General features: G+C 45.4%; 1 protein-coding gene across 1 annotated transcript in view; it reads right to left on the reverse strand.

The window, feature by feature from the left end:
• LOC115201650 (dynein heavy chain 17, axonemal) overlaps positions 1–20455 on the reverse strand; it is a 98284-nt gene that overhangs the window by 53425 nt on the left and 24404 nt on the right. The window contains exons 33-52 of the mRNA XM_029765459.1: positions 17495–17655; positions 17150–17306; positions 16933–17037; positions 16644–16801; positions 16320–16458; positions 15939–16166; positions 15287–15424; positions 14959–15091; positions 10807–10934; positions 10517–10665; positions 8247–8529; positions 7709–7882; positions 6180–6553; positions 5946–6048; positions 5631–5778; positions 5339–5430; positions 4966–5127; positions 4663–4827; positions 4296–4487; positions 3888–4154 (exon numbers count right to left, since the gene is read on the reverse strand). Of these exons, the coding sequence (XP_029621319.1) occupies positions 3888–4154; positions 4296–4487; positions 4663–4827; positions 4966–5127; positions 5339–5430; positions 5631–5778; positions 5946–6048; positions 6180–6553; positions 7709–7882; positions 8247–8529; positions 10517–10665; positions 10807–10934; positions 14959–15091; positions 15287–15424; positions 15939–16166; positions 16320–16458; positions 16644–16801; positions 16933–17037; positions 17150–17306; positions 17495–17655 (3456 nt within the window). The remainder of the gene's footprint in view (positions 1–3887; positions 4155–4295; positions 4488–4662; positions 4828–4965; positions 5128–5338; positions 5431–5630; positions 5779–5945; positions 6049–6179; positions 6554–7708; positions 7883–8246; positions 8530–10516; positions 10666–10806; positions 10935–14958; positions 15092–15286; positions 15425–15938; positions 16167–16319; positions 16459–16643; positions 16802–16932; positions 17038–17149; positions 17307–17494; positions 17656–20455) is intronic.

A 20455-nucleotide genomic window follows, 5' to 3' on the forward strand; every position in this document is an offset into this window, starting at 1 on the left:
ATGGGGCTAACACAACAGATCAGAACTTTTAGCTTAAAATGTTGCTAAACTATTAAGCTATTTCTTCACATTATAAGCGCAGCAATGCGCACACGGCAGTAGGCTATAAGCGCAAATGTTCCATTAGTGGAAAACACCATTAGCAAAAGTGACCGCAAATGCAATTATGCATGTAATGCTTTTATTATAAAGGTGCATTTTTATGGAGAACGTTATCTTCCCCAAACTTAAGTGCTGCTTATGTATGCCAGTTAGGCTCTACACCCCTTGTAAAGCGGATTAATGTGCTTAATTGTAAGAAGTTATTTGGCCACTTTAGTTATGATACAAACCTTATTAAAACATATTGGCCTATGGGCTAGGCTACATGCCATCTCTGTTTTATTGTATGATTGCATAGCCTATAGAAATGTTGCTCAACATGAGCATGGGCTCTCATGAAGTGTTTGATTAGATTTTCGAATTCATTTGCATTGATGTCAGAGTTATTAGAGGGACAATAAAGTGCTGAGTACCAGGCAGTTAGCAAGTTTGGTAGGCTACTAATGACAAGCAGCAGCATCAGAGCTTTGAGAAGCCTAATTACCATGACTAAAAGGTCACGTGGAATTTTACTGCCTCCATGACTCATAACCACCAGTGTGACAGCCAGTGGTCTCTGAACAATTTGAGAACATGACTTTAAATAGAACCATGAGGAAACCTGTAGGAAACGTTATGCTGGAGTACAGAAAATCCCACAGAAGCACGTTGTTTCTTAACATTCTCTGAACTATTTGAGAACATTCCCAATGCCATACCATTTGGAGAACGTTCCTAGAACATTACCAAAAATGTCATTAAATGTAACCATGTTTGAACTTTTAAGAAACGAGCCACTAGCGCGGCTATCGGCTATACAGCTGATTAAGGGCTCATTTTCAGCGGGCTACTTTTTCACTTAAATTAACTAGGTTACTTTTCCATTCGCTAGTCAGAAAAAAGTCAGCCGAGCCCTCTTTTTTTAAAACATTTTTTAATCCCGTTTTCTCCCCAATTTCGTGGTATCCAATTGGTTGTTACAGTCTTTTCTCATCGCTACATCTCCCGTATGGACTCGGGAGAAGCGAAGGTCGAGAGCTGTTTGTAATGTCTAGGCTGTTACAAATCTACTTTACAGCACTCCAGCCGATGCTTGGTATTGCGCATGGTGATCTTAGGCTTGTGTGCGGCTGCTCGGCCAATGGAAACCCATTTCATGAAGTTCCCGACGAACATTTCTTGTGCTGACATTGCTTCCAGAGGCAGTTTGGAACTCGGTAGTGAGTGTTGCAACCGAGGACAGACAATATTTATGCACTACATGCTTCAGCACTCAGTGGTCCCATTCTGTGTGCTTGTGTGGCCACATACTTTTGTATATATAGTGTATTTCTTATTTCTCATGTTTTTTTTTTGTTTTTTTTCTAGTATTCCATTGATATTGATTATTGATACTTGGAAACCGATTTCTTAAATTAAAATCAATTGGAGCTGATTTCCTGGTGTTTTTTTTGTATTTTATGTCCAACAATGACAATTCCACACACAAAAAAAAGTTTTGGTTTTTGCTCAGAAAACAAATTCGGCCCGCAGGTCGCCAGTTGGGGAACACTGGTGTAGATGGTATAGGGATATTGTTATCCACGTCAGCAACAACAATGTTAGGATTAAACAGTCAGAGGTCACCAAGCGCAACATAACTTGAGTGTGTAACTTAGCTAGAAAGATGTGTTGATATCTAGTAATTGTCTCTGGTCCCCTCCCAGTTACGGGGAGTGATGAGGTTTACAGCCGACTCACATAAATCGCTGGTTGAAAACAGTTTTTCGAATTTGTGGATAACTGGACCACTTTCTGGGTTCTCACCAACAAACAGGACCAAGCCTGGCCTGCGGAAGAGTGACAGAATCCGTCCTAGCTGGAGGGGTGCTCTCATCTTATCTATCAACATAGACAGGGCTCTAACTCCACAATGAGATAGGGTGCAGGCTGTTAGCCATTACTGAAAGAGATTGTGATAATACCTCATATCTCAAAATAGGAATACTTATTGTTAAATCCTTCACTGATCATAAACTTGACGTGATTGGCCTGACTGAAACATGGCTCAAGCCTGATGAATTTACTGCGTTAAATGAGGCCTCTCCTGCTGGTTACACTAATGACCATATCCCCCGCTCATCCCGCAAAGGTGGAGGTGTTGCTAACATTTATGACAGCAAATTTCAATTTACAAGAAAAAAAATGACTGTTTTCGTATTTCGAGCTTCTAGTCATGAAATCTATGCAGCCTACTCAATCACTTTTTATAGCTACTGTTTAAAGGCCTCCTGGACCGTATACAGTGTTCCCCGCCGAGTTCCCTGAATTCCTATCGCACCTTGTAGTCATTGCATGTAATATAAATTTTTTTAGTGACTTCAATATTCACATGGAGAAGTCCACAGACCCATTCCAAAAGGCTATCGGAGCCATCGACTCAGTGGGTTTTGTCCAACATGTCTCCAGACCTACGCATTGCCACAATCATACCCTGGATCTAGTTTTGTCCCGTGGAATAGATATTGTGGATCTTTAAAAAAAAATCCTCATTATCCTGGACCATCAGACCACCATCTTATTACGTTTGCAAGTCTTTACTGAAGACTCATTTCTTCAGTAGGTCCTATGATTGAGTGTAGTCTGGCCCAGGGGTGCGAAGGATAATGACAAGGCACTGGAGTGACAAACCATCCTTGCTGTCTCTCCCTGGCCAGCTCCCCTCTCTCCACTGGGATTCTCTGCCCCTTGACCCTGTTACGGGAGCTGAGTCACTGGCTTGCTGGTGCTCTCCTATTCCGTCCCTAGGAGGGGTGCATCACATCATGCAAGGCTTTTTTTTCTCTCGATATACTTAACTTCAGTGGGTTGAGTCACTGATCTTCCAGTCTGGTTTTGCGCCCCCTCGGGCTCGTGTGGTGGGGGAGATCTTCGTGGGCTATACTCCGTCTTGTCTCAGGGTAGTAAGTCTCCACTATTTATGCTGCAATAGTCTATGTGACGGGGGGCTAGGGTCAGTCTGTCCTATCTGGTGTAATTCTCGTGTCTTATCTGGTGTCCTGTGTGATCTTAAGTATGCTCCCTCTAACTCTCCCATCTCTCCATCTCTCTCCCCTCCCGGAGGACCTGAGCCCTAGGACCATGCCTCAGGACTACCTGGCCTGATAACTCCTGGCTGTCCCCGTACCGAGTAGATCGTGCTGCTGCTCCAGTTTCTGCTGTTCGGCCTGCGGCTATGGAACCCTGACCTGTTCACCGAACACAGTACCTTGTCCCGGACCTGCTGTTTCGACCCTCTGTCTATCGACCTCTGAATGCTTGGCATTGAAAAGCCAACTGACATTTACTTCTGAAGTGCTGACCTGTTGCACCCTCTATAACCACTGTGATTATTATTTGACCCTGCTGGTCATCTATGAACGTTTGAACATCTTAAAGAACGATCTGGCCATAATGGGCATGTACTCTTATAATCTCCACCGGGCACAGCCAGAAGAGGACTGGCTACCCCTCAGGGCCTGGTTCCTCTCTAGGTTTCTTCCTAGATTCCTGCCTTAGCCACTGTGCTTCTACATCTGCATTCCTTCTAATTGGGGTTTGAGGCTGGGTTTCTGTATAAACAATTTGTGACATCTGCTGATGTAAAAAGGGCTTTATAAATACATTTCATTGATTGACAACCACGCTTCAACCAAGCTCTAAGAAACATATGGTTCTCAGAACGTTATGTGCTAGCTGGGTGACCCCTCTGTAACGCCGCTGAACATACAGACCAAAACCTTCAACAACCCCCAATGACAAGCCAGACTGGCCACACTGAGTATCACCTTGAGTTGTTTACGGACTCTGTCGATGAAGAACTTCCAGCAGTTTTCGCGTGAGTCTGGCAGGCCCACAGCCTTGACCTCGTTCCTCATGGCAACGATGATGTTCTCCACCTCATCGTCTTGGAACAGACCAGGGATTTCCCCCGACGCCAGCAGGTCATTGATCAGCACCAGGAACTCCTCCTCGGCCACCTGGCTGTCGGTCATCAGGAACACCGTCCCTATGTTCTTCACCCCAGCCTTCATGTACTGGGCGGCCACGTCCAACTACCAGGAGACAGGGAGGGAGGAGGGTGGGGAGGGAGGGTGGGGAGAGGAGGAGGAGAGAGGAGGGCAAGGGAGGAGTGGGGGAGATGTGTGTCAGCATCTTAACAGAGGTTAACAGGTGGCCAGAGCATAGTATCACACCTTGAGGTCGGGGATGCCGTAGCCTTTCCTCAGGGTGATCTGGAACACCTCCAGGTTGGCGATGCTGGCAGCGAGGCGAGACAGAGACTGCTTGCCGCTGCCGCCCACCCCGACCAGCAGGGCGTTACCGCGAGGAGACTCCAGGATACGGTTGATACGGCAGATATGGGACATTGCGTCCTCAAACAGCACCTGAAGAACAAACACATATGCACGCACACACACAAACAAACAGGGTCACAGGAAGGTCTAGGACTAGACTCTCTCTTCATCTCAATCAGGTTTTTAACTACTCTGGGTACTCTCCAGTGATGGCGCGATGCCAACACAAGGTATTTGCTTTTGTAGTGTGTCATGGTGGACTCACCAAGTTCATGACAGCATTGACTTCGTTGTAGCTGTCCAGGCCCTCCAGTAGCAGCTTGTTCAGAACCACCCAGTCTGGAATAGGGAAGTATTTAGGCTCGCCGATGCCTTGGGCAAAGTGGCAAAAGATGTTGGGCTTCTCAAAGAGGAAACCTGCATCAATTTCCTGCAGACAGAGGAAAATACACAGCAATATGGACAATGAGAAATCTGCTGTTAATATTGAATAACTTTATTCAACTTTAGTTTAGATTTTTTTTCTCAATATCAGACAATGAGTGTATGTGTGTGTGTTAAGTCTTACCTCGAAGCACTTCTTGCAGATCTCTCCCTCAATCTTGGCAAACAGCACCATGTCCTTCTCCTCCACCAGCTTGTCTCCGTACACACGGTCACACTCATGAAGCCACAGTCTCACCAGCTCAGCAGGGGCCCTCACACACTCTGGCATGGAGAACAGAAGACCCTGGCAGCAAACAGGAGAGACACAGGGACGAATTGAACATCTCACACACAGGCACTAACATGATGGTGACCTCTCACCACATTTACACACACACACAGCAAGATATCTCATTCCTCTCCTCAGTAATCCATAACAAAGTGTCTCAAACCAACTTTATGATGTATGATCAAGATGCCCATCATATAGATAGATGTAAGGGAGAAGGGTTTACCTGGAAGATGTTGGAGAGGTCTCTGAGGTTAAAGACGTAGTGGAACTTGACTGCCGTGGGAAGGAAGGAGGTGGAGATCCTCTGGTGGAACACTGGAGAAGAAAATATACACACAGATAGGTAAGAACATGGAAACAGGGCAAATACTGTAGGCCTATATAATGCATTGGTTTCCCCCATCTCTGACACAAGTTCAATATCATAAAATGAGATGGATGAGATGTTGAATTAAGTCATTACATTTTCAGGTTGACATGATAATTATCTCAGTGTTTCTAGGTAGTGTTCTTACTGATTGCAGAGGTGACCAGCGTGGAGCAGAACTTCTTGACAGCGGGGAGAAAGCCATTCATGTCCAGATGTTGGGTGAAGATGGAGTTATAGATGCTTTGGAGTGCGTCCTGGCCCGGGAAACTCACCGCAAAGACACAGAAGTGCCTCTGAGAGAGAGAGAGAGAGAGGGGGAGCAGGTTTACAGTATATTACCATACATACGGCATCTATGGGACGCAGAGGGTCAAGAGCGGTCTAAAACAGAACAACTAGAGAGGTTTCTTCTACTACGCTTCTTCTCCAGCCTTGTGTTTAGCGTTAGTCTGGTGAGTACCTGCAGTCGGGGGTCGATGGTGAAGCTGCCAGCTGTAGGGTTCATACAGGCCACGTACTGGCAGTTATGGATGTCCTTCAGAGTCAGCTTGGCTCTGTCATACCTGGGAAGGGAGGCAGGGAGAGGGGGATGAAAGTGAGGGTGAGAGAGAGAGAGAGAGAGAGAGAGAGGGATCAAAACAGTGATTGTAGTTATGTTGTGTAGTGGTTGACTAGTCAATGGCTGTGATCGTACCAGTGTCCGTGGTCCATGTGCTGGCGGATGAGTGTGTGCGGAGCCACAGTGAAGTACTTGTCGACCTCAGGCATGTTCATGTCGTCTATGAAGTAGATGAGACTCTTGCTGCCGGGGGGGCCGTAGTTCCGACCTGCCTTCTTCTCCAGGGGTTTCTCCAGTATGGCCTGCAGCATGGCCGAGGTTGTGTAGAAGTTGAAGGGGACAGACTGGACCACATAGTAATCAGTGCTGAGGCTGCGGAGCTTGTCTCCCATCAGGACTGACTTGCCACTGCCCGCGTTGCCCACCAACATCACAGGAAACTTCCTCTCCATCAGTTTGTCCATGAAGTAGCGGATACGGATGGTCTCAGCCGTGTGAACCAGAGACGCCTGAGAGGAAAAGGAGACAGAGGGTAAAGGTCAGCAGAATAACTCTTCAGAATCTGGTGCTTAACAATCCTCTTAAGCTGACTGTCACTGAAATCGGGCACTAGAATTCCTTAAAAAAATATGTAGATGTTTACAGGACTTATTTGATTGATTTCTCACTGTTTTATAAGTCAGAAGACAGCAATCCAGATTTTCCTAGGAGCACGTAAACGTCCTCTGTCGAATAAACTTGTATTTGCCTCCCTCTGGTGGTCGGCTGTATCATTACATCGATTTATATCACTTCACTGCAACATTACATCAAAAGGGCAGTCCTTAGAAAAACATTTATCCAGCTCGGCTGCTTCATGCCACAGACATGGCAAAGCAATCGTTGAATTTGTCTCAAGCAGGCGGATCTAAATACATAACTTTCATAGCATTATGATAAAGAATACAATCTACACACTTTCTTAAACCTAAAATAAGTAAAGAAGTAATTGTGTGTTGAAGTCAAACATTTGTTTTACGTCGGAGGCAGACACATTGCATTTGCTCAGAACAACAAAACCAAGCCCTTTACATAGCCCTTCTCCCCTTGTCTGTAGGCGGTACACATGCTGTTTAAATGGCCCAAATGTTAGACGTTCACAAATGTAACAAATTTTGGCAAAAGTATGAAAAGGCTTATTCATTCACATTTTTTTTTAATCATAACCCCTCTCCTGTCAAGTCGTGACTTGTGACATACGCCTAGTTTCCTGAAACGGGTCACATATCATCATATTTCTATATGTTTTATTATACTTTTATTGTGTACTAGATCATATGGGTTGACTTTTTTTTTTGTCAGACATAAATAAACTATTCCAGGTGAAAGCCAAAGGCCGTAGCTTTCTAGGGGTGGGGGACACACACTACTACATTAATAAAACAATACCCTCTTGCTAAATTGATGACTAAATCCATTGCGAAACAACGCAAAATGGCTGTCAGCTCAATTAACTCTCCAAAATCTCAATTTATTTGAGAGAAACGTCTTATTACAACACTGTTGCAGAACACCTCCTAGCAAAGACAAACTACAATGTCTTAAGAGTCCTAGAAGCTAAGAGTTAGTCCACCGTGTCATTCATTAATTGGGTGAGTTGCTAGGCAGACAGACAGAACTCTGACCTGCAGTGGGAGGTCTGGATCCAGCTGGAACTTGGGGACTAACTCCGTCCAGGCCTGGAACTTCTTGGAGTCTCTGTCGATGTAGTAGTCAAACACAGTCCCTGCAGATGGGAACTTGATGGTCTTGAACTCATTCACCCACCACTTACTGAACTCCACACGGTAGTCTGTCAGCTACCGACCAAACACACAGACAGAGAGAAAAGTTAAGTTAGTCTGAACTCAGCAGAATCTGACTGTCACTTTCCTTCACTTGTTCATGGAGAGTCTGCATTTCGCACAGTGAAAATATTACCCTGGCTGCCTCTGAAATTGCATGTTATTCCCTATATAGTGCACTACTTTTGACCAGGGCCCTAGAGGGGTGCAGTGACCCCCTTTGGACTCGAGATTTTTGCGTTTTTAAACACCTGTAACTGCCACTATCTGCAATCTTTTTACTTTATTTTATTTTTCATAGTCCACAAGGTGGCACAGCACCCCTTGGGGAGAACCCTGCACCCATTGAGGATGAACGTAGTCCTGAGTGGGTAGCTACCTGGTCCTGGAACATGGCCCCCCCGAAGGCCCAGATGCAGGCGAACACAAAGTAGAGCTCGTAGAGTTCTTTGTTGGAGTCGGGCGGGGTGTTCTCAGGCACCAGTAGAAACTCCATGAAGTGGAGCAGGGTTTGGACCAGTGTGACTTCTGGGATAGGAGTGATTTTCTTGAAGCCGAACTTGAGCTTCTCCAGACAGGTAGGCAGGTACTTGTCAAACAGGATGAACAGGTTGGCTTTCTCCGACTGGACCTCTCGCTTCTCGATCCAGCTGGTCACCACCCTGATGGAACACACAAACAGACAGGACACACGGTCACTCAGGTCAATAAATATGTGTTGCAGGTTTAGGGTTAATTCCACAAATTCATGGATTCTAATTCAATTCTCTCTCCCTGTAAATTCCTTTTAATTCAACTCAAATTCTAGGTCAGACTTTGAATTCAGAGATAATTCAATTCCTCTGATTTCCAATGTTAGGTAAATTCCAATAACTAAATTCGCAATTAAATATTATCCCCAACAATTTTACAAATTCCAATTAGAATTCAATTCCCTCAGGCTTTTAGGCTGATCATGTCACTGTTCAGTCAGCATAGCTATACTGGAACTATAGAAATACAAATTGCAGTCCATTTCTTATACTAAATGCATTAATTCCATCAACTGGAAAATGTACAAATATTGAATTCCAATTCAAATCAATTCCAAATATAATTATTTTTACAATTCCAATTCAAACAGTCTAATTCCAAATCTATAACTTGAAGATTGTTGAAATTCTAATTGAATTCAACATAAATTCTCCACTTCATGAGTGAATTCAAGAATTGAATTGGAATTTCAAATGAAATTGACCCTAACGTGTTATATAATGACAATATGACTTACGGACCACATCCCAAATGGCACCCTATTCCCCATGTAGTGAACTACTTTTGACCAGAGCCCTATTGTCCCTGTTCAAAAGTAGTGCACTTTATAGGGAATAGGGTGTCATATGAGACACCACCGAGGTGTTCGATTTAATGTACACTACATGACCAAAAGTATGTGGACACCTGTTCGTCGAACATTTCATTCCAAAATCATGGGCATTAATATGGAGTTGGTCCTCCCTTTGCTGCTATAACAGCTTCCACTCTTCTGGGAAGGCTTTCTACTAGATGTTGCAACATTGCAGCAGAGACTTACATTCAGCCACAAGAGCATTAGTGAGGTCAGGCACTGATATTGGGCGATTAGGCCTGGCTCGCAGTCGGCGTTCCAATTAATCTCTAAGGTGGTCAATGGGGTTGAGGTCAGGGCTCTGTGCAGACCAGTCAAGTTCTTCCACACTAATCTCAACAAACCATTTCTGTGTGGACCTGTCTTTGTGCACGGGACTATTGTCATGCTGAAACAGGAAAGGACCTTCCTCAAACTGTAGCCAAAGTTGGAAGCACAGAATTGTCTAGAATGTCATTGTATGCTGTAGCATTAAGATTCCCCTTTACTGGAACTAAGGGGCCTAGCCCAAACCATGAAAATCAGCCCCAGATCATTATTCCTCCTCCACCAAACTTTACAGTTGGCACTATGCATTCGGGTAGGTAGTGTTCTCCTGGCATCCGCCAAACCCAAATTGGACTGCCAGATGGTGAAGTATGATTCATCACTCCAGAGAATGCGTTTCCACTGCTCCAGAGCGTGGAAACGGTGAGCTTTACACCACTCCAGCCGACACTTGGCATTGCACATGGTGATCTTAGGCTTGTGTGCGGCTGCTCAGCCATGAAAACCCATTTCATGAAGCTCCCGACAAACAGTTCTTGTGCTGACGTTGCTTCCAGAGTCAGTTTGGAATTCGGTAGTGAGTGTTGCAACCAAGGACAGACAATTTTAACGTGCTACGCACTTCAGCATTCCGCAGTCCCGTTCTGTGAGCTTGTGTGGCCTACCACTTCATGGCTGAGCCATTGTTGCTCCTAGACGTTTCCACTTCACAATAACAGCACTTACAGTTGACCGGGGCAGCTCTAGAAGGGCAGAAATTTGATGAACTGACTTGTTGGAATGGTGGCATCCTATGACGATGCCACATTGAAAGTCACTGAGCTCTTCAGTACGAGCAATTCCACTGCCAATGTTTGTCTACAGAGATGATTGACTGTGTGCTCGATTTTATACACCTGTCAGCAACGGGTATGGCTAAAATAGCCGAATCCACTAATTTGAAGGGGTGTCCACATACTTTTGTATGTATAGTGTATGTGTAGGGAGGTACTGACGGGCTCCATCCCAGGTCAGCAGAGTTGATGAAGAGGATTCCAGCCCGGGACACGGTGGCTGGAGTAGCCGTCCGCAGGTCCTTAATCTCAAACACCAGACGCATGGTGGAGTTAAGAGGGATGCGTTCGTTACTGGCCAGAGTCAACACCTACAGACACACACACGGGGTTAGGACCATACAAACACACACACACAAGCAGTCTCTGTCTCACCACGTTGCCAAAATCCCCAACCTGGAGGTGTTCCAGATCACCCTGAGGTCAAGGTACACACACAAACACACACAGACCTTATTGTCGTCCATGACAGTATTGAGGGATTCGATCCACATAGGGTCGATGTCTCCGTCCAGTACGATCCACTTGGGCCCGTCATGGCTGATGAGGGCCAAATCTCTCATCACACAGGAGAAAAGACCTGCAACCAGCGTGGCACACAACATTACACAACAACCGGACAGACTCCAAAATAGGCTTGTCACGATATCAACATTTTACAAATGATATGATACCAGGCCAAGTATCACGATACCACGGTGGAAAGAAATCAGTGGCCTAGCATCCTGTTTGCCCCGTCCCCCGACGCTTGTTCACGTTTTATAAACGTTCTCCAAAACTTCTCACTGAAATGTACACTTCTACTCAATACAACACATTGAATTTAATGTCACACTGTTCAGCGTTTAATAGAATACTGCATAGAATGGCTGATTTGCTTATATTTGCAAAAGGCCTAGCTGTGATTTGGCTGGAGCAATGGGAGGAAGGAATAAGCAGTACATCAGTGGAGGCTGCTGAAGGGAGGACGGCTCATAATAATGGCTGGAACGGCACAAATGGAATGGCATTCAAACACCTAGAAACCGTGTTTGATACCATTCCACTGATTCTGCTCCAGACATTACCACGAGCCCGTCCTCCCCAATTAAGGTCTGTGTATGTGTGTTTGTGTGTGTCTGCCACCAACCTCCTGTGAGATACATGCATAATGATCTGCATGTCATTGTGTCAGTAAGGAGAAAACACTGCATGAAACCTTGTTTACTCTTCAGTTAACAAACACACACTCTCTGTCTCCCTCACTCTAGTAAAAACACACAACACACACTACACACACACACACACTGCTCCCAACTTTTAAAATGTTAGGCACCAAACAGAATTTAAGGTGCACCAGAAAGAAATAGATTGTTGATATAGTTTAGGCTTACATTAGGTCTATATGAATCCTACCTTTTGAAGCACATCTCATGAGTAGCAGAGCATTTTCCTTTCTTCCTGTGCTAATTAAATTTACCTAAACCTACTGTCAAGTTACCAGGTTGTTAGCTAGCTAGCTAACATGACTGAACAACGTTGTTTGTTATCAAATATGGGTAATATGGGTCACATTGAACCGTTTAGGCTAGAGACAAGACCTCTGGTAATATGGGTCACATTGAACCGTTTAGGCTAGAGACAAGACCTCTGGTAATATGGGTCACATTGAACCGTTTAGGCTAGAGACAAGACCTCTGGTAATATGGGTCACATTGAACCGTTTAGGCTGAGACAAGACCTCTGGTAATATGGGTCACATTGAACCGTTTAGGCTAGAGACAAGACCTCTGGTAATATGGGTCACATTGAACCGTTTAGGCTAGAGACCAGATCTCTGGTAATATGGGTCACATTGAACCGTTTAGGCTAGAGACAAGATCTCTGGTAATATGGGTCACATTGAACCGTTTAGGCTGAGACAAGACCTCTAGTAATATGGGTCACATTGAACCGTTTAGGCTGAGACAAGATCTCTGGTAATATGGGTCACATTGAACCGTTTAGGCTGAGACAAGACCTCTGGTAATATGGGTCACATTGAACCGTTTAGGCTGAGACAAGATCTCTGGTAATATGGGTCACATTGAACCGTTTAGGCTGAGACAAGACCTCTGGTAATATGGGTCACATTGAACCGTTTAGGCTGAGACAAGACCTCTGGTAATATGGGTCACATTGAACCGTTTAGGCTAGAGACAAGACCTCTGGTAATATGGCTCACATTGAACCGTTTAGGCTAGAGACAAGACCTCTGGTAATATGGGTCACATTGAACCGTTTAGGCTAGAGACAAGACCTCTGGTAATATGGGTCACATTGAACCGTTTAGCCTAGAGACAAGATCTCTGGTAATATGGGTCACATTGAACCGTTTAGGCTGAGACAAGATCTCTGGTAATATGGGTCACATTGAACCGTTTAGGCTAGAGACAAGACCTCTGGTAATATGGGTCACATTGAACCGTTTAGGCTAGAGACAAGATCTCTAGTAATATGGGTCACATTGAACCGTTTAGGCTAAAGACAAGATCTCTGGTAATATGGGTCACATTGAACCGTTTGGGCTAGAGACAAGATCTCTGGTAATATGGGTCACATTGAACCGTTTAGGCTAGAGACAAGACCTCTGGTAATATGGGTCACATTGAACCGTTTGGGCTAGAGACAAGCCGTTTTCTTTGCTGTAAAGCTGCAAGCATGCCTCTTGCGAAGCGGTGCTCCATTTTCCCTCTCTAACACTCAGAGGCTGCATGACACTGAACTTGCAAAGTCTACTCAGACTGGTCTGTGCTATTGGTTATAACAGGCGATAAAATGATACAATGTATCAACATTGCTCACTTTGCACGCTGCTCCAATGTAACACACGTACAAATCTAACAACAGAAGACTCATCAGGGTCTGGGTCTGTATCCCAAAAAACTGACAGAGGAATAGACGCGCGTGAAGATCGGATGGAGAGAAGCAGGTGAGTGAGGGCTGGTAGAAGATGTGAGGAGAGGATGGAGAGAAGCAGGTGAGTGAGGGCTGGTAGGGGATGTGAAGGCGGATGGAGAGAAACAGGTGAGTGAGGGCTGGTAGAAGATGTGAAGAGAGGATGGAGAGAAGCAGGTGAGTGAGGGCTGGTAGGGGATGTGAAGGCGGATGGAGAGAAGCAGGTAAGTGAGGGCTGGTAGGGGATGTGAAGGCGGATGGAGAGAAGCAGGTGAGTGAGGGCTGGTAGGGGATGTGAAGAGAGGATGGAGAGAAGCAGGTGAGTGAGGGCTGGTAGGGGATGTGAAGGCGGATGGAGAGAAGCAGGTAAGTGAGGGCTGGTAGAGGATGTGAAGAGCGGATGGAGAGAAGCAGGTGAGTGAGGGCTGGTAGGGGATGTGAAGAGCGGATGGAGAGAAACAGGTGAGTGAGGGCTGGTAGGGAATGTGAAGAGCGGATGGAGAGAAACAGGTGAGTGAGGGCTGGTAGGGGATGTGAAGAGCAGATGGAGAGAAACAGGTGAGTGAGGGCTGGTAGGGAATGTGAAGAGCGGATGGAGAGAAACAGGTGAGTGAGGGCTGGTAGGGAATGTGAAGAGCGGATGGAGAGAAACAGGTGAGTGAGGGCTGGTAGGGGATGTGAAGAGAGGATGGAGAGAAACAGGTGAGTGACGGCTGGTAGAGGATGTGAAGAGCGGATGGAGAGAAACAGGTGAGTGAGGGCTGGTAGGGGATGTGAAGGCGGATGGAGAGAAACAGGTGAGTGAGGGCTGGTAGGGGATGTGAAGGCGGATGGAGAGAAACAGGTAAGTGAGGGCTGGTAGGGAATGTGAAGAGCGGATGGAGAGAAACAGGTGAGTGAGGGCTGGTAGAGGATGTGAAGAGCGGATGGAGAGAAACAGGTGAGTGAGGGCTGGTAGGGGATGTGAAGAGCGGATGGAGAGAAACAGGTAAGTGAGGGCTGGTAGGGGATGTGAAGAGCGGATGGAGAGAAACAGGTGAGTAAGGGCTGGTAGAGGATGTGAAGAGCGGATGGAGAGAAACAGGTGAGTGAGGGCTGGTAGGGGATGTGAAGAGCGGATGGAGAGAAACAGGTGAGTGAGGGCTGGTAGGGGATGTGAAGAGCGGATGGAGAGAAACAGGTGAGTGAGGGCTGGTAGGGGATGTGAAGAGCGGATGGAGAGAAACAGGTAAGTGAGGGCTGGTAGAAGATGAGGCTGGTTGATTATAGCTGCCACACGTGATATGCACATGAAAGTGAAGTGGATGTTATTGGACATGAGTACAAGAGACTAGTGGCTGTTGATTAAATTCAACTGAATGCATAAACAAAACTGACTTCATAAACATTTTATAACTTTAGATTGGTAAGGATGAAAAAGTCGGTAGTATCATATGAAACGGTACTACGGTATTCTAAAATGTTGGTATCATGACGTTTTAGTACCGTGATATTAATGTGGTACCGGTATACCATGCAACACTACTCAAAAACACTTCAACACTATTAACTCAGGTTGCACAGATGGGGCATTGTGACTAGAACTAGAGAGAGAAGTCCAGATGCAAAGCTGCTTGACTTATTGTGTTGTTAGGGCTTCATTGACTACACGTTTCAACTATATTTTAGCCTAACTAGTTCCATCGTACCGTCCTTCCATTCTCGGGTGGCAGGGTTGATGATGCCAAACAGCTCGTCACAGGTAACAGCCTTGGGGTCCAGATCCACGATCACCGGCTTCCTCTTCATGTTCTGATAGGTCTTATTCAGTGAGCGCATCACCTGGAGACACAACACAACAGTTTGGCTTCTAACCAAACAGAACATTTGTCTCTATCCAAAATGGCACCCTATTCCCTTTTAAGTGCATTACTTTTGACCAGGGCCCATAGGGTGGCATTTGAAATGCAGACTCTTTCCAGACAACTGGAGTCAGAAAAGCACAATAGATGTTAGAGGGATGAGGGTTTATGGTACCTTGGACTTGCCAGTGCCGGCATTGCCGATGATGAAGACGGAGTGTCGGACGGCCAGCAGCTCTTCCAGCTGAACCACCTTCAGAATAAAACTGTCCTCCGCCTGCAGATTCAGGTCCAGCACTGACTGCTTCACTACCTGAGATACACACCCACACAACAAATACCTCAGTTACAGATGTAGGATGTTAATTTGAGCCAGTTCGCTACAGCAAGGAAAATAATCCTGAAGCATCAGGAAATTGGAATTATTATGTGGATTATAATGAATGGAAATTTTGTTGTAGAGGCTGATACATTTTTCGTAAGGGAAAATCAAGTCTGAAATTTCTATGTGGAAATTACAAATTTCAGAAGCCTTTTTAAACCACAAATACACTACAAGTTTTACATTTCCTGCATTGCATAAAAGTTATCCTGCAACAGGGTGATCAAATTACGATCCTACATCTGTAGCATCAGAAACTACTTTTTTAACAAAGACAACCATTTTTTACTTCAGATGATAGATAGATACTGTATAAACACAGGTGTATATTTATATGAGTGCTCATGTTACTTCTGCCCTTCCCACCTCTGTCCTGTGTTCTGTCTAGTTAAGGAGAGGCAAGTGTGTGTGTGTGTGTGTGTGTGTGTGTGTGTGTGTGTCCGACCTTTTCAAAGTCCAGGTTTCTCTTCCTGGGGACGTCCAAAGCAGGGAACAGGTCTCCAATCAGTCCCAGGAACACAGGCGAGTCGTCCATCACGATCTTGGGGACGTTGAAGTCTCTTAGAGCTCTCATCAGGACCTGGTCCTCCGGGCGACCCGGGTCTCCTCTCTTCAAAGAGCCGGCCACCACCAACACAGACTTAATGGCACGAAGACCCCAGTCATAGTGGTCCTGTACACACAAACACAACACAAAGGAAACTATATGAAGATGTTTTAAAGAGATGGTGAGAATGTAAAATCTCTGTGGTTGTGAGCAGACAGCAAGTCTGGGTGAATAGGGTGAGAGTGACAGTGTATTAAAGCAGTGAGGTAGCTACTGTACCTGTTTGGAAAGCAGCTCTTTGCAGAGGGTGTAGAGGGTGATGAACTTCCTGGCCAGGACTCTGGCGTCGATGAAGCCTTCAGCCACCAACATGATCTCACAGATTAACTCAAAGTCCGGCACCACCATGGCGCATGGCCTACAGGAGAGAGACACTCAGGTATGAAGACAAGTAAGGGCAAGAGAGAAAGAGATGGTGACAGAGAGAGAAACAGTCTGCGAAAAAGAGGGAGAAAGAAGATAAAGCGATGGTGAGGCTGACAGAAGGAGAGAGTTTGCGAGATAGACAGGCAGAGAGAGAAAGATCCACTATGTGTATGGTACCTGAACAGAGCCTTGAGGTTCTCCGGTAGCTCTGCACGTCCAGCGTAACCCGGGTTCATGGTGATGAAGGCTCCCACAGTGGGGATCAGCTTGATGGTCTCACCCAGGAAGTTAAAGATGATCTTCTTATCTCTGATAGCATCCTGAACAGACTTCACCTGGGGGGGAGTAGGATCAGTGTCACCATGAGAGAGAGATAGAGGAGGGAGAGAGATGGGGGAAAGAAAGAGAGGAGGGGGAGAGAGATCACGATCAAGGTTTGTGGTGTAGAAATAGAGGAGTAACTTACCTGTACAGCGATGACAGACAACACCTCCACAGAGATTCGGTTGAACTCGTCAAAGCAGCCCCAGGCCCCAGTCTGAGCCAGACCTTTATAGATATCTCCACAAGACTGGAAAGGCAGGACAACATGAGGCCCAATCAGAAACCACAGCAGAATCTATTGTATGCTTGAATAAGATGACATTTTTTGGCAATATAAGAAGTCTGAGCAACAGATTCACCTTGTAATCCATCTGCTCAGAGCAGTTAAATACATAGACCATGATGCCGAGGGCTCGGCCCAAATCCTTGGTGGTCTCGGTCTTCCCGGTACCGGCAGGACCGGCCGGAGCCCCGCCCATGATGAGATGGAGAGACTGGGTCAGAGTGATGTAACACCTGGGGGAGACAGAAACTCTCTACATGATCGCTCACACAACAGAACTGAACAGAACGGAGTGAGACATTATGTCAGTTTGTCATTTTTGGGACAAAATGAGTATTGAGGTAAAGATCAAATGTGAAAATATATATTTTGATGGATTAGATAGAATTCATATGAGCTGAGCTGTGATTGGTTTGTGCACCTGTCAGTCAGCGGGGTGATGACCAATCGTGGGGTGTTTCCCAGGTACTCGTAGGAGTATCTGAACAGGGCATCACAGATGTTGGCGAAGCAGTGCTTGTTATGGTCGTCCCAGCGATGCCTCAGCTGAGACTGCCACATGAACGCCCCGACGTTATCAATCTGGAACAAAAAGACAGAGACAGAGCATATAGTCAAAACACTAGAGACCCTAGTAAAAACCCCAGAGACCCTAGTCAAAACCACAGAGACCCTAGTCAAAACCACAGAGACCCTAGTCAAAACCACAGAGACCCTAGTCAAAACCACAGAGACCCTAGTAAAAACCCCAGAGACCCTAGTCAAAACCCCAGAGACCCTAGTCAAAACCCCAGAGACCCTAGTCAAAACCCCAGAGACCCTAGTCAAAACCACAGAGACCCTAGTCAAAACCACAGAGACCCTAGTCAAAACACCAGAGACCCTGGTCAAAACATTGAGTGGCGAACAAGTTGAGCCCCTCCCCTCATCATAAGGAGCTACTCGCCCGCCCTCTGGTCATTCTCGAGCATGCCGAACTTCCTCACACTCTTGCAAGTAAGGGAATGCGGTGAGATATCTCACTCATAATATCAGAGAACCAGGGTTACGCAAATAATCTTAAATTATCTTTAAATTATTCGTTTCGATATCTCACATGTGGGATATGGCCAACTCGCATATCGCAAATGTGCTCTCTTTCCGAAGCCAGATAGTCTCATTGTATCAACCCTCAGAGGCCCCGACACTGAGAACAGTACGCACCAAAGAACGTGCAGTGACGTCTAGCCAGTAGAACCTCAAAAAAGTATGAGGGGATGCCCAACAAGCCGCATTGCAAATCTCCTGCAAGGAGATGCCCTTGAACAGGTCTCTAGATGTAGCCATACCTCTGGTTCAGTGAGCCCTCAGGCCTTTCGGAAGCTGTAACCCCTTGCTATTATAGGCCAATATAATAGCTTCCACAATCCAATGTGATAACTGTTGACGCGTGAGGGGCCTTCCCTCGCAGGGAGGCACCCAGGACACAAAGAGTTGGATGTAAGTCACCACAGTCGTAGTGTCCGTTCTGATCAAGATGTGGCAATTCCGAAGGGAGGGTAGAAAGTGTCTCAGTGAAAGAAACGCTGTCAGCAATTCGAGGTAATTTATGTGAGCAATGTGGAGTTGTGGGGTCCACACTCTGTTTATTGCATTCCCCTCGTGAACTGCGCCTCAGCCCGTGAATGACGCATCTGTCGTCACCACTACCCCTAGCGGAGTGCCAGAAACGAAGATCAAGGGGCTCTTCCAGTGACTGAGAGCCATGCGGAGGTCACCTTTATCTGACGATTGAGGTTACGCCGCGTACACAGATGTTGGGAAAACATGTTGTGCAAACACGTTGGGCAAACACCCAGCGTTTCTCATCCGTTCTCATCCTCAGTAGGCCAAGAGGTACTACTGTGATGGCCGATGCCTTCCCCTAGTGCTTGAACTAGTGCCGGGGGGAGAGCCATGGCACAAAAGGCACACTCGGGGGTTAGAGACGATTCTCTCCGTCTTCCTTGAGAGCGAACGCATGAGAATGGGAAGGGTTCAAGGAGCAAGGCCAGTCCAGACCGGACCAAATCTGAACCAATCATAGATGTATTTTTTTGGGTCAAATTAAGGCCACTACGGACTGGACCAAATCTGAACCAATCATAGACCTCTATGTTTCCCAAGTTTAAACAGCACAGTATAGTACAGCACAGTACAGTAGCAGGGCTCAACATTAAGGCTTGACCACTTGTCCAGGGCAAGTTAAAAAAAGTCGGACAACCAGAATATAGATTTAATTTGTCCGAATGGACAAGTGAAAAAAATCACAATAACAAACAGTTAGGATCAGAATAGGATCAGGCAGCGGTGCTGCTGCAGCGCATAGCAGGGCATGGTTGACATTCTGAGTGAATTGCCTATATTCCTATTTGCTATAGCCTATTTCAATAAATAGGTTATATTTACACAAAGCAAGAGAACAATGTAGCTAGAGCTAAGAGTCTCACCAAAGCAGCGCAAAATATCTGGTCAGAAAATACTATTTTTTTTTCTCTGTCCCAAATGATCTGGGCCAATAGCCAAAGTCTATTTTTATCACGGAAAATCTGCTGTCTTATTGTTGCATAACCCAAAATGTTCAAATTTCTCTACACTTGATATGAATATGACTTGCCCTGTTAAGCCACTGTTTCAGTTTAATGCATGCTACATTTCTTCTGCCGTGCTATTTCATGATCAAACAATGAATGAATCTAACAGAGTTCTAGGCTAGCTCAGAAAGTTTTAAGTTGTTTTTGAACCCCAAAACATGGGAGACCAAAGGTAATAATGAGAGATGGAAGAAACATTAACAAGATATAAATATCTGAATTTGAACAAACCTTAAAGTTGAGCAAAGCATCCTTCCTTGCCATTGAGAACCAAACTACCAAAAGCCTAATCCTACTAATTGAAATAGCATAAAAGCATTAAGACAAATTAAAGTTATGAAGAGTATTTTCCAAAATATTCTAATAAAGTCTTTAATGTCCTAAAGTTGCAGATTTTAAATGGGAATCATTATGAAAGCCGTGGTGTCAATGCTATTCTCATTCACAGATTTATTTTGAATAATAAATATTTTAGGCCATAGTGATACTGATTAAACAATGGATGGAAAAATCTAATGAGGAGTCAAAAGAAAACTTAGGCTACAGCTGAGGAAAGGTTATGAAAGAACTGCGTAGTTGGCCAAGGCCTATTGACATATTATTCTAGCAATGTGCAACCTACAGTGAGGGGAAAAGTATTTGATCCCCTGCTGATTTTGTACGTTTGCCCACTGACAAAGAAATGATCAGTCTATAATTTTAATGGTAGGTTTATTTGACCAGTGAGAGACAGAATAACAACAACAAAAAATCCAGAAAAACGCATGTCA

Source organism: Salmo trutta, chromosome 10 (genome assembly GCF_901001165.1).
Source record: "Salmo trutta chromosome 10, fSalTru1.1, whole genome shotgun sequence".
NCBI lineage: Eukaryota > Metazoa > Chordata > Actinopteri > Salmoniformes > Salmonidae > Salmo > Salmo trutta.